We start from the raw sequence: 12,559 nt of genomic DNA, 5'->3' as shown, positions 1-12,559 counted from the left end.
TTGGTCAGCAGCGGGTCCATCTTGGAGCCGGCTGGCATTGGCTCTATCAGACATAGGGGAAGCATCTAGCAGCTTCTCACAGAGGCAACCCCCATAGCCCCCCCACTACCAAAACCTTGTCATGCAAACCCAACACAACTGTCTAGATAATTTTTTTTCCCTCAGAAAATAAGTCTTAAAGCAGTAAATAAGCTGAGAATCTATTTCCTAAGAAAGTCTTTTTTCCAAAGAACATTGAATTTATGCTTCTTACATACTCTCTCACTTTAAGAAATCAGACAGCATGTTACAGATTAAGAAATTCTGTTTCATGGAAAGATGAATTTGGTAGGTTTCAGAGTAAAAACTATGGTGTGTTCAGAAACATTTGCTCAAGTTATTCAGTTTAGATTTTCCAATGAAAATTTAAGGATTTGGTTGGTTGGTTGGGGGTTTTTTGGTGTTTTTTAAGGCTTTTTTTGTAAACTCTGTATTAATATTTCCACGAAAAATGAAATCTAGGTCTCCTGCTTTCCTGGAAAGTGCTCAAAAGCACAAGCTCTTCTTGCATAAAGAGATGCAACTGCTTTGTCCAACTTTTAAGAGAAAAAAAAAACACATCGAGACCAACAGTCACATCAGTTATGGCAGTTATCAGCACATATTAAGCACTCCCAACAATCTAATGCCATAAGACTTGTATGCAATAATATCTACTTTACAATTCATAAACAGTCTTTGATACAAGATCACTGTCACAATGCTCAACTCCAACAGAACATGAAAACCTCTCAGCCTGATGCAGAAGATGACTATTTATGCTTAATTAACATTCCAGCGGAAACTATACCAAGTTTTTATCAGCACTCTTCAGCGCTTAAGCTTGGAACTCAATTTCAGCATTAGATACCTATTGTTTCATTACACAGAATCATAGAATGGTTTGGGTTGGAAGGGACCTCAAAGATCACCTTGTTCCAAACCCCCTGACATGGGTAGGGACACCTCCCATTACACCAGGTTGCTTAAAGTCCCATCCAGCCTGGCCTTGAACACTTCCAGGGATGGGGCATCCATAACTTCTCTGGGCAACCTGTTCCAGTGCCTCACCACCCACACAGTAAAGAATTTATTCCTGATATTTAACGTAAATCTACCCTCTTTCAGTTTATAACCAGTACCCCTCATCCTATCGCTACACTTCCTGATAGAGTCCCTCCCCATCTCTCCTGTAGGCCCCCTTTAGATACTGGAAGGCTGCTATAAGGTCTCCCCGGAGTCTTCTCTTCTCCAGCCTGAACAACCCCAACTTTTTCAGCCTGTCCTCATAGCATAGGTGCTCCAGCCCTCTGATCATCTTCGTGGCCCTCCTCTGGACCTGTTCCAACAGGTCCATGTCCTTCCTGTCCTGAGGACTCCAAAGCTGGATGCAGTACTCCAGGTGGGGTCTCACCAGAGTGGAGTAGAGAGGCAGAATCACCTCCCTCGACCTGCTGGCCACACTTCATCTCACCACTAGTATTTGTCAAACATCATCATCTTAGAAAGTACAAGTCTGCAATTCCTCACAAGCAGCATCATTTCAGCCAAATAAGTTATTTTTACTTATCACACTTCTAAATCTCTTCAGATGATTGCCATCTTAACCTGGTCATCCATAAACTTTATATATAGAGTTAAGAAGGGTGGTGAGACACTGGAACAGGTTGCCCAGAGAAGTTGTGGATGCCCCATCCCTGGATGTGTTCAAGGCCAGGCTGGATGGGGCTTTGAGCAACCTGGTCTAGTGGGAGGTGTCCCTGCCCATGGCAGGGGGCTGGAACTCGATGATCTTTAAGGTCCCTTCCAACCTGAACCATTATATAAATGTCATAGACCTCAAAATACTCAAGTGATGTCAGAATGTTGAAGTGGCTTATCGTTCAAAGTTTACTAAGATTATCACACAAATTTGGAAGTAAACTGAAGTATAAACTGTTGTCCAGAATAGTGGGCAAGTTACTAAAAAAGGCTTCCCAGTCTTTAGTGGTATTTGAGAGAAAAATATCCTAACAGAACTGAGAGAAACTACTATGCCCAAGTCAGAACCCATGACTCTTACCATTATAATAGGAGGGCTAAGAATAATCTTAATGAAAACATAAATAGTATTAACAGGATATTTAGCCACCAATAAGGCTTTCTTCTGACGTCAAAACCGTAGGTTCAAAAGCCTTTGCGTGTTTATTTCTTCCAGAACAGACCTGGAACTGAATAACCAGCTTCTGAAAATACATTTCTTCAGGTTCAGCTATACACTGAACTTTAGGCCAACATTTTAGAACAGTCATTCAAGATTTAGTTCTTAACTCTATATATAAAGTTTATGGATGACCAGGTTAAGATGGCAATCATCTAAACAGATGTTCCTACAGTATTCTCTTGACAAAAAAAACCACAAACAGAAAACCAACATTATCATCCACCACCCCCCCTGCATTGGGAGCTTTGCAGAAGACGTATTCAAGGATTTAGAGATCTAGAACAGGCCATATCTGCTCTATTGGGCCTCATACTTAGGTCTTAAGAAGCCGGTATGTTATTAATATAATCTGTAACTTAAAATATATCTCTGGGAAAGATGAACTCTATGTGGATCAAGGGGTAGAATCCTGACCGGGAGACTACTGCACATTGAGGAATCAGTGATTCACATAACAGTTAACCTGAGGAAGCCCAGGCCTGTGCTGGGCTGCACATCCAGCTTGGCCTTCGGGTTATGTTGCACAAATCCCTTGGCCGCAGGATAAACTCAGCAGCTCATTGTAACAGAGGAACTTGCCTTTAGCTGTTAGTGCAGCAAGGGGTTCTCATGAGAACAGCAGCAAAGTTTTTAAGTATAGTCAAAAAAGCCTACAAAAATTCCAGATTCTGAACTGCATTAAGACAGTATAGAACATTTTCTAATTTGTTGTCTCTCACCTCCTTTTCTATTAGGTTGCATTATTAGATGAAAAATGAAAAAGATTTATCAAGGCTACAGTAGCTAGAGAGGAATATCATCACATTTTTACAAATAAGTTCGCAAAACTACATTTTTTAATGCCCCCCAAAAGTCAGAGTCCCTCCTTTTTGGAGCCATTCATAGGACTTCCTTTTACCTGGGTTTTATAGCGTCTAATAATTCAACATGAAGGACAAACACAAGCTAGGAAGTTGTGGAACTTCATTCTCTTCCCATCCAGTTAACTGTCCCTATAATCTTTGTAAAAATACGATTTCTTTGGAATTTCAGCATATTGGGGAAAAAGAAGTTGCATTCAATTATTATTTTTTTTAAACTTGAGTCTTGCTTTTATAAAACAAGGCTTACACAATCAAGCTGAAAGCAAGGAAATAGAAATCTCATGTAGCCTCACGCTGTTTCTGTTTATCGCAAAACAGTGTCAGAAAGGCTGGATGACCATCACTGTCTAGCAAAACAGTGCTGGGGGAAAAAGTTATCCTCATGAATACATAGCACTGTAGCACTGAAACACAAGTTAGACATTGCTTTTGAGAACACATGCTGACAGTGATACAAAGTTAGATGTTCATCACTAGGACAGAACTGTATTATGCAAAATTCCTGTTTAGAACAGGCTACTGTTAAAGATATCATGTTTCTGCAAGTTGTTAGGCTCTATAAATCAGTCTTTTTTTCCCCCGTTTGAGAGTTTGTACTAGCCTTAATCTGTATATGAACTGACCTTTTAAAAACATCACTTGTAGTTGCATTAGAGCTGCAGCACATCAGATGCTTTCACAGCTGAATGCTGCTTGCATTTTAAAAAACGTCCTCCACAGTAAAACTCAAACTCATTAAATCATTTCTCTGTCTTTTCTCAATGTTCCATTCACTTGCAACAATCTGGCTGCTAACACGTTACTTCTGTCTGGATCCCATCAATATTTAGTCCAGCCACCTTTTTTCTTAATTTAATATTTTCCAGCCAAAGGAGAATCTGCTTTCCTAAAATATCTATTTGAGACAGATACAGCTACAAAAAGCTGGCTTTATATACTGAAGTTATATAACCAAATTAAAAATAAAGCTTTCTTGTACTAGTGAAGTGTTCAAAGTCTTTGTAGGCAATAAGATCAGGTAATATAAATACAAAAACAAAAGTACTAGGATTATCACTGAATTCTTAATTATTCTCCATTTCTCTTAAGACTATTTTATAGTTTGCAAAATAATCAATAGATTTGCTTATGACACTGTTAGAATGTAAGTTCAATTATATGCAAATATAAGTTTGATAAGTTGAGAACAAAGGTAATAGGCACATGTATACACTTATCTATATAAAGCAGCTCAGAACTAAATGCTATAAACTTGATTTAAAAATAATTACATCAGGGTACAAAAATAAGGAGTGTATTCAAAGAAGGCTGCCAACTGATTCACTAATAGGAAAAGCGTTAGCATTGAGAAGAAGCATTCAGAACTATCTTTCAACACACAATACTTTCTAAACATTACATCTCCTTTCTTGAATAGTAAATGCTCCTACACCTGTAATTGTCACAGCAACCATAATCCATGTTAGGAAAAACAGACTAGAAAACTAACAACAAAGTAGTGACTGACCAAGGATTAAAAATTAGTGTAATTGACTGATTACTTATCAAAACTTTCATACAACTCTCTCTAAAACATCCAGTACTGTCAAATATTAGAGACCAAATTTTACACTAGTGAAATGCCAGGACTGATCCCATATGTCAGTTTCTCACCTTTTTATTATAATAAAAAAGTCTTTTAATAAGAAGAAATACCCTCCAGCTTGCAATATGATCTGAATTATCAGTCTTCATAATTGGAAAAAAGGACTGGGACAACTATAAATGGTAGAAGGCATACAGTAGAAAACAAGGTTTTAACTCACCACATGTTTTTACACACATGAAGTTGAATATTATTACATAACAAGACATGCTATATTACCATCAGCAGAACAAGTTATTAACTAGCTAACACTGCCACACTATCCAGTGACAGTACATATAAGAGAAACCTGTATTTAGTAATCAAACTTAACTAAAGCTAGAATCCCACTAGAAAAAAATCCTATACATCACTGTCAAGATCTTAGGACATTAAATTTAACTTTTCTATCAAATAAGCTTCTCAAAATGCCATTACTTCAGTATGTAATTCTTAATAGTTCTGTTACAAAAATATGTATTGTTAAGAGTGTAATAAAGTTTTTACTGCTGAAATAACAATACACAAATTTGGTGAAAAAAAATCCCAATTTTAATTTCCTATTAAAATTTAAACAAGACTCATCTACCCCTAAAGAGAAGTCACATATCATTTTATTTTTGCCAATAACCGAGATTGTCTTCTACTTGCAGTTCAAAAAGAAAAGGCTACACTTCAAAACAGTTTTACAATAATATTCAACCAGTAGCTAGATGTGTTAACAACAGTAGAACAAACTTTGTGCAAAGAACCTCAGCTGTTTTTCCTTCTATAGTATGTCACTTCTCTTGCAAATTATTTCAAGTTCATAAATTTGACAGTACATTGCAGAAGATCACACGACTTCAAATAAATAGGTGATCATTGAATCCAATAAAGAATGATTGACAAAGACTAGTGATACTCCTAATATCCAAAGGAAAACATTACTTAAATTTTCCAGAAAGTATATCTTCAACAGGTTGAACAATGGTTAAGATTTACAACATTAAATTGCTTAAGCTTAAAATCAGAGTTTCCATTGCAAGGGTACTGCTTCATATTTCCTTACAGACATGCAAATTACCTTTTACAGCATTAAAAGGTTTTCTTCCTCCTCACAAAAGCACACCCCTTGAAGTCCAAGAGGAAAAGAGTCTATGCAGCCACATTAGAAGAAAAAAAGCAGTTACCAGCAAAGAGGTCTTCTCTTTCATCATCCGGCATGACTACTGCTGGCTTTGGACCATTAGAGTTTGTGCTGAGATCTTCTGCAGGAAGACTTGCTGGCTCTGGAAATAAAGGACTTGACTGTTAAAAAAAAAAAAAAAAAGTGAAATAGCAGAGAACCAGTTGTCACATATCAGTATATAAGTATTGCAATAAACATTCTTTCATAGCAAAGAAACAAAGCAAGATGTACAGAAAGGAAACCCAGTCAGCTATTTCCATTTCCTACTCCAAATGGGATAACAATAAACAAAGGATACAACCTAGTCAGCAGCTCTTTTCATTTCTGTCAGAAAAAAAAAACCAACCAATTTCCGCAAGTTTAATTTACATGAAAAATTGCTACAGAAATATCTAGAATAAGTTTGTTAGCATTCTGAATGTAGTTAGATTATGAAGGTCCTTTTGGAAAGGCTTATATTTAGATTTTGTTTAGTAATTTTTTCTATGTAGAAAAAAAAAGTGTCCAAGTGCTCCATACCAGTTTTTCAGAGATTAAGTGTACAAGTTAACTCCATTCAAACAATACACAGCTGCTTGCAGCCATAAGAAATTTCAAAGTTTCACTTATTTTTACTGTTCATAATATACATGAAATTTATATTTTGTTGGAACAAAATTAGGTAAGATAACAAAATCTCCTCTTATAAACCAAATGCTAACATTGAAGCTATTTGGAAGAATTATTAGCAATCGTACAGCTTTTCCACTGCTTAGCTTAGCCAAATTATAGGTAAAAAACAGAACAGCATGTCTCCTGTGAAATGCAAAAAGAATGAAAGCAGGGAGGAGAAAAAAAAAAGGAGGGGGGCAAGAACAGAAATTAATCACACAAAAAGCAAGCGAACAGCTTCAAGATTAAAACAGGAACCCTCTCAAAGCACCATAACCTTCACATAAATTGGTTTTGCAGTCCTGATTAATGTGCTATAGGCAATCCTGCTTTGGCAGGGGAGTTGGACTAGATGATCTTTAGAAGGTCCCTTCCAACTCCAACAATTCCGTGATTCCTCTCTAGTTAATCAGCAATCAGCCACTGTCATTTAGAAATAGCTACTTCATTAATATTATAGGACTACAACATCACTACAACAACACTCAAATACATAAATTTAATTAGACCCACACCATGATATAATCATTCTTCTCTGGACTAAGGTGCCCGGTACGCTTAAGTTAAACAATCTAGCTTTAAGCTAGGGAGAAGTTCAAACTCAACCGTCCATGATCTCTTCCTTCCAAATTTGCTAGAAATTCACAAGAGTAGGATTCTTTTAATCAACTAGAATGCTTCGGAAAGTCAAAAAGCTCTTTGTGTTCAAAGTTTCTCTTTAAACAATGAGGCTTCCCTTTGTTACTTAACTACTTTCTATCAAATAAACTGACTACAAAAACAAAGCAGTGCAACAGAACTATCAACCAAACCACTCAATACAGTGAAAGTGCATTTCTTCACCAGTTTTTCCAGCTATAGAAGTTTTCAGTAACTATTTTCAACGATTTAAGATGAGGACTTTTCATTGTTAGACTGTGGTTTAGGCATTAATTCTATCACATCTCTTGGGGATTTAATTTAAGAGCACATCAATAAAGAAATTATTGCAGTTTTTCTGAAAGTACAAGACTCCAATAATACACACTGTACCACATACAGAGGTACAGAAGTCTATTAAAATAGTTCTTGACAACTACAGGTTCACAAATCACATCATTTGTTATTCCTTCACAGTATTTTTCCACAGATTTTTTTTTTTGCAGCATTGCACAGATTATCTATAAAAAGAAAATAAATAAACAAAACTTTTAAAGCTACTTCAGAGAAAGCAAGTGTCTTTAAAAAACACATTTAAGAGCCTCTTTACTTACTGACCTTTTTAAGGGCAGGCAACAGTCAGAGCAAAACAAAAAAATACACACTGATCCTATGACTGTAAAGGTTAGGGACAGGAAACTTAAGGAAGAGAGGAACACAAAAAATTTTATTTTTAAATGGATAACTGTGTACAGGGAGAACAAAGTTTTTCTATAAGAGACTAGCACAGGTGAAACACGGCCACAACTTCAAAAAAAGTTCCTGCTTTAATGAACACACGAGCATTTTTCAGAACTAAGAAGTATTTACACATTCAGTTGTAGTGGGCTTTTTTTATTAGACTCCTGACATGGAAAGCGAGAGTGGTTTATAGATATATTCACCATATGTTTTTAGACTCTTGATTTCTCTGAACAATTGCAGGTGTGATACTTGGAGAAAGGCTTTTCCGTGGTGTTTTTTTGTTGGTTTTTTTTTGACAGGAGAAAGACTTCAATTCAGGGGAACGACCGAGTCCATGTGGGGCTGAGGGCCCCAGAAGGCCCCTGGCGAGGTGACTCTCCCCACCAAAACACAAAGACCAAGGAGCCGATGCTCCCAGAAAAGAGAGCGGCGAGGGCCGCAGCTCGAGGCCGAGATGGGGGTGGAAAGGGACCCCCAATAGTCAAGGAGGGCACGATGGGGACCAGCACGATCACAATCCACCACAGGGGTCTGGGAAACAGCTGGGCCTCACGGTAATAGACTGCACCAGGGAAGGAACGAGGGCGGCTGCAAGACGAACGGGCTCTCACCTCCAAAGTGGACACAGGGCTAGCAAAGACGTTGTTGTCATCCTCCAGCACCTCGAAGTCGGCGGATCGTACACCCACCAATAACGAAATCTCTCTCTTCGCCGCCATCTTCCCCTCCAGCCTGGGTCACCAGCCCCAGCCTCTTGCTCTCACGTGACACCCCGACCCCCGCCTCCTCGCGCCACGTGATTGGAAGAGCTAGGAAGGGAGGTGGGGGAAAAAAAAGGTAGTATGTAAGACTGCATTGCTGCAGCTCGCTTTTTTCCTGCTGCTGTGGGCGAGTATCTCCGCGGTTGGACTGGGGAGGTGTCAGCCTCTCGCATTGTTGGGGTTGTGTGTGTCCGCCTTCCTCCGCCCAACCCCTCCGGGGTTTCTCTTTATAGGGCAAGACGGGAACGGAGAAATAGGGGGAGAGGGTTGTGAATGTGAGTGCCCGTGCTTGCCGACGTCTGCCTTCCCTTGGGCCCGCGGGCTCCGTCGCGGGGCGGGGGGGGGTGTGGTGTGTGTGGTTGCGCGCCCGCGGAGCAACCTTTTGTCCTTGCCCGGGGTGGATTCTGTGGAGGCACTGGGGTGGCTGTGTACCTGCCTAGGCCTGGCTGGGATTGACTTGTCTGGTATGAGCAAACCTGTAGATGTAAATTCCCCCATCAGTTGGGTTACATCGTTAACAGTACATCACTGTAGGTAACTTGCCTGGCTTTTAGTTTCCCTCCCCTTCTTGTGAAAGGAGACAGCTGTAGGTGCGCCACGTTAGGGCATCTAGATAAATTGAGAAGCCCTAAGAGCAAGAAATCAGGCAGGGGAAGTAGGAGACCTGCGTGGCTGAGCAGGGAGCTTCTGAAAAAACTCAGTGGAACTGCAAGAAGGAAGTTTACACTGAGTGGAAGATGGGACTGACTGCTTGGGAAGATTATAAGAATGCCGTTAGAGTATGCAGGGATGAAACAAGGAAAGCCAAGGCCTCCTTGGAATTAAAATTGGCAAGGGATGTCAAACTAAACAAGAAGGGTTTTTTCAAGTATATCAGAGGCAAAAGGAAAACGAGAGAAAATGTGGGCCCACTGTGGAATGAGACGGGTGCCATGGTGACAGAGGATGCAGAGAAGGCGGAGTTGCTGAATGCCTTCTTTGCTTCAGTCTTTACTGCTCAGGCCAGCCCTCAGGAGCCACAGAATTTGGAAGAATCAGAGAAAGTCTGGACAAAGGAAGCCCTTCCCTTGGTGCAGGTAGACCAAGTTAAGGAGCAGTTAAGTACACTGGATACCCGCAAGTCCATGGGTCCTGATGGGATGCACCCGCGAGTGCTGAGGGAGCTGGCAGAAGTCATTGCTGGGCCGCTCTCCATCATCTTCGAAAGGTCCTGGAGAACAGGCGAGGTGCCCAAGGACTGGAGGAAAGCCAATGCCATCCCAGTCTTCAAAAAGGGCAAGAAGGAGGACCTGGGAAACTACAGGCCGGTCAGCCTCACCTCCATCCTTGGAAGGATGATGGAATGACTCATTCTGGGCGTCACCTCAAAGCATGTGGAGGAAAAGCAAGCTATTAGAAGTAGTCAACATGGATTCACCAAGGGAAAGTCATGTCTGACTAACCTGATAGCCTTCTATGATGGCATGAGTGGTTGGATAGATGAGGGGAGGGCGGTGGATGTTGTCTACCTTGACTTCAGCAAGGCTTTTGACACAGTCTCCCACAGCATCCTCATAGGTAAGCTTAGGAAGTGTGGGTTAGATGAATGGACAGTGAGGTGGATTGAAAACTGGCTGAAAGACAGAGTTCAGAGGGTTGTTATTAGGGGCACAGAATCTAGTTGGAGGTCTGTAACAAGTGGAGTTCCTCAGGGTTCGGTACTGGGTCCAGTCCTCTTCAATATATTCATCAGTGACCTGGATGAAGGGATGGAATGTACCCCCAGCAAGTTTGCTGACGATACAAAACTGGGAGGGGTGGCTGACACACTAGAAGGCTAGGCTGCCATACAGGGAGACCTGTACAGGCTGGAGAGTTGGGCAGAGAGGAACCTGATGTACTTCAATAAAGGCAAGTGTAGGGTGGGGCAAGGTAGTCTAGAGAAGAGAAGACTGAGGGGGGATCTGATCAACACCTATAAATACTTAAAGGGAGGGTGTCAAGAGGATGGGGCCAGTCTTTTTTCACTGGTGCCCAGTGAACAGGACAAGAGGAAATCTGATCTCCTTCTATGACAAAGTGACTCACTTGGTGGATGAGGGAAAGGCTGTGGATGTTATCTACCTAGACTTTAGCAAGGCCTTTGATACAGTGTCCCACAGTATTCTGCTGGAGAAACTGGATGCTCATGGCTTAGATGGGTATACTCTCCACTGGGTTAAAAACTGGCTGGAGGGCCGGGCCCAGACAGTGGTGGTGAATGGAATGAAGTCCAGTTGGCGACCGGTCACGAGTGGTGTCCCACAGGGCTCGGTACTGGGGCCGGTTCTCTTCAACATCTTTATCAATGATCTGGACGAGGGGATCGAATGCACCCTCAGCAAATTTGCAGACAACACCAAGTTGGGTGGGAGTGTTGATCTGCTGGAGGGCAGAGAGGCTTTGCAGAAGGATCTAGACAGGCTGGCTGGATGGGCTGAGACCAACGGGATGAGGTTCAATAAGGCCAAGTGCCGGGTCCTGCACTTGGGTCACAACAACCCCAGGCAGCGCTACAGGCTTGGGGAAGAATGGCTGGAGAGCTGCCTGGCAGAAAAGGACCTGGGGGTGTTGGTCGACAGCAGGCTGAACATGAGCCAGCAGTGTGCCCAGGTGGCCAAAAAGGCCAACAGCATCCTGGCCTGTATCAAGAACAGTGTGGTGAGTAGGACCCGAGAGGTGATCGTCCCCCTGTACTCGGCACTGGTGAGACCCCACCTCGAGTACTGCGTCCAGCTTTGGGCCCCCTACCACAGGAAAGACATTGAGGTGCTGGAGCAGGTCCAGAGAAGGGCAACGAAGCTGGTGAGGGGTCTGGAGCACAAGTCTTACGAAGAGAGGCTGAGGGAGCTGGGGTTGTTCAGTCTGGGGAAGAGGAGACTGAGGGGAGACCTTATCGCTCTCTACAACTCCCTGAAAGGAGGCTGTAGAGAGGCGGGGGTCGGTCTCTTCTCCCAAGTTACAGATGATAGGACAAGGGGTAATGGCCTCAAGTTATGCCAGGGGAAGTTCAGGTTAGATATTAGGAAATATTTCTTTACTGAAAGGGTTATCAGGCATTGGAATGGGCTGCCCAGGGAGGTGGTTGAGGCACCATCCCTGGAGGTATTCAAGAGAGGAGTTGACATGGTCCTTGGGAATATGGATTAGTGTTGGGTGGTGTGGTGGGGTGTGTGTGTGGGGTTTTTTTTGTGGTTTTTTTTTTTTTTTTTATTGGTTGGACTAGATGATCTTAAAAGGTCCCTTCCAACCTAGGTGATTCTGTGAAATGGGCACAAACTTGAACGTAAGAAGTTCCATTTAAACATGAGGAGGAACTTCTTTACTTTGAGGGTGGCAGAGCAATGGAATAGGCTGCCCAGGGAGGTGGTGGAGTCTCCTTCTCTGGAGACATTCAAAACTCGCCTGGATATGTTCCTGTGCAACCTGCTCTAGGTGGACCTGCTTTGGCAGGGGGGTTGGACTAGATGATCTCCAGAGGTCCCTTCCAACCCCATGTGATTCTGTGAGAAGTTGGATGTTTGCCGGTAGCTGTGATTTGAAATTGTTACTGTGATAAAATAGTTTAATAAATGATAAGATAGGGATAAGAGTGTCTCCACAAACAGAGAAGTTAACTGAAATTACTGGAGTGAGATATCCAAAAGAATAGGAGAGTTAATTGAAGCTGCAGGACTGAGATAACCGAAATATAGGGGAATTAACTGAAAATGCAGAAGTTAGACAATTATAAAACCGTAAAAGTTACACTTTTATGTAATAGGCAGATCGAGAAGTCTGTACCTTCCAAGTACCTCAGCCAATGGGGAAAGGAAGAGGGTTACATGTGGCTGGGGAATTAGGATAAAATGGAGGCTGCGTCCTCCG

At 41.7% G+C, this 12,559-nt stretch overlaps 1 protein-coding gene across 3 annotated transcripts in view; it reads right to left on the bottom strand.

Moving 5' to 3' along the window:
- The window catches only part of LOC141476555 (sorting nexin-2-like), a 63,571-nt gene extending 54,896 nt beyond the window's left edge, over positions 1-8,675 (bottom strand). Inside the window, exons 1-2 of one of the 3 annotated variants that reach the window (XM_074165244.1) lie at positions 8,525-8,675; positions 5,775-5,998 (exon numbers count right to left, since the gene is read on the bottom strand). Coding sequence is in view for 2 of the 3 variants with exons in the window: in XM_074165242.1 (XP_074021343.1) it covers positions 5,881-5,998; positions 8,525-8,632 (226 nt within the window). In the remaining variant the exon portion in view is untranslated. The remainder of the gene's footprint in view (positions 1-5,774; positions 5,999-8,524) is intronic. The other 2 variants (XM_074165242.1, XM_074165243.1) reach the window with 2 other exon arrangements.
- Positions 8,676-12,559: the final 3,884 nt, after the last annotated feature.

This window comes from Numenius arquata, chromosome W, assembly GCF_964106895.1.
Source record: "Numenius arquata chromosome W, bNumArq3.hap1.1, whole genome shotgun sequence".
NCBI classification, from domain to species: domain Eukaryota; kingdom Metazoa; phylum Chordata; class Aves; order Charadriiformes; family Scolopacidae; genus Numenius; species Numenius arquata.
Note: the sequence above shows the minus strand (reverse complement) of the source record. Positions and strands in the feature narration are given on the sequence as shown.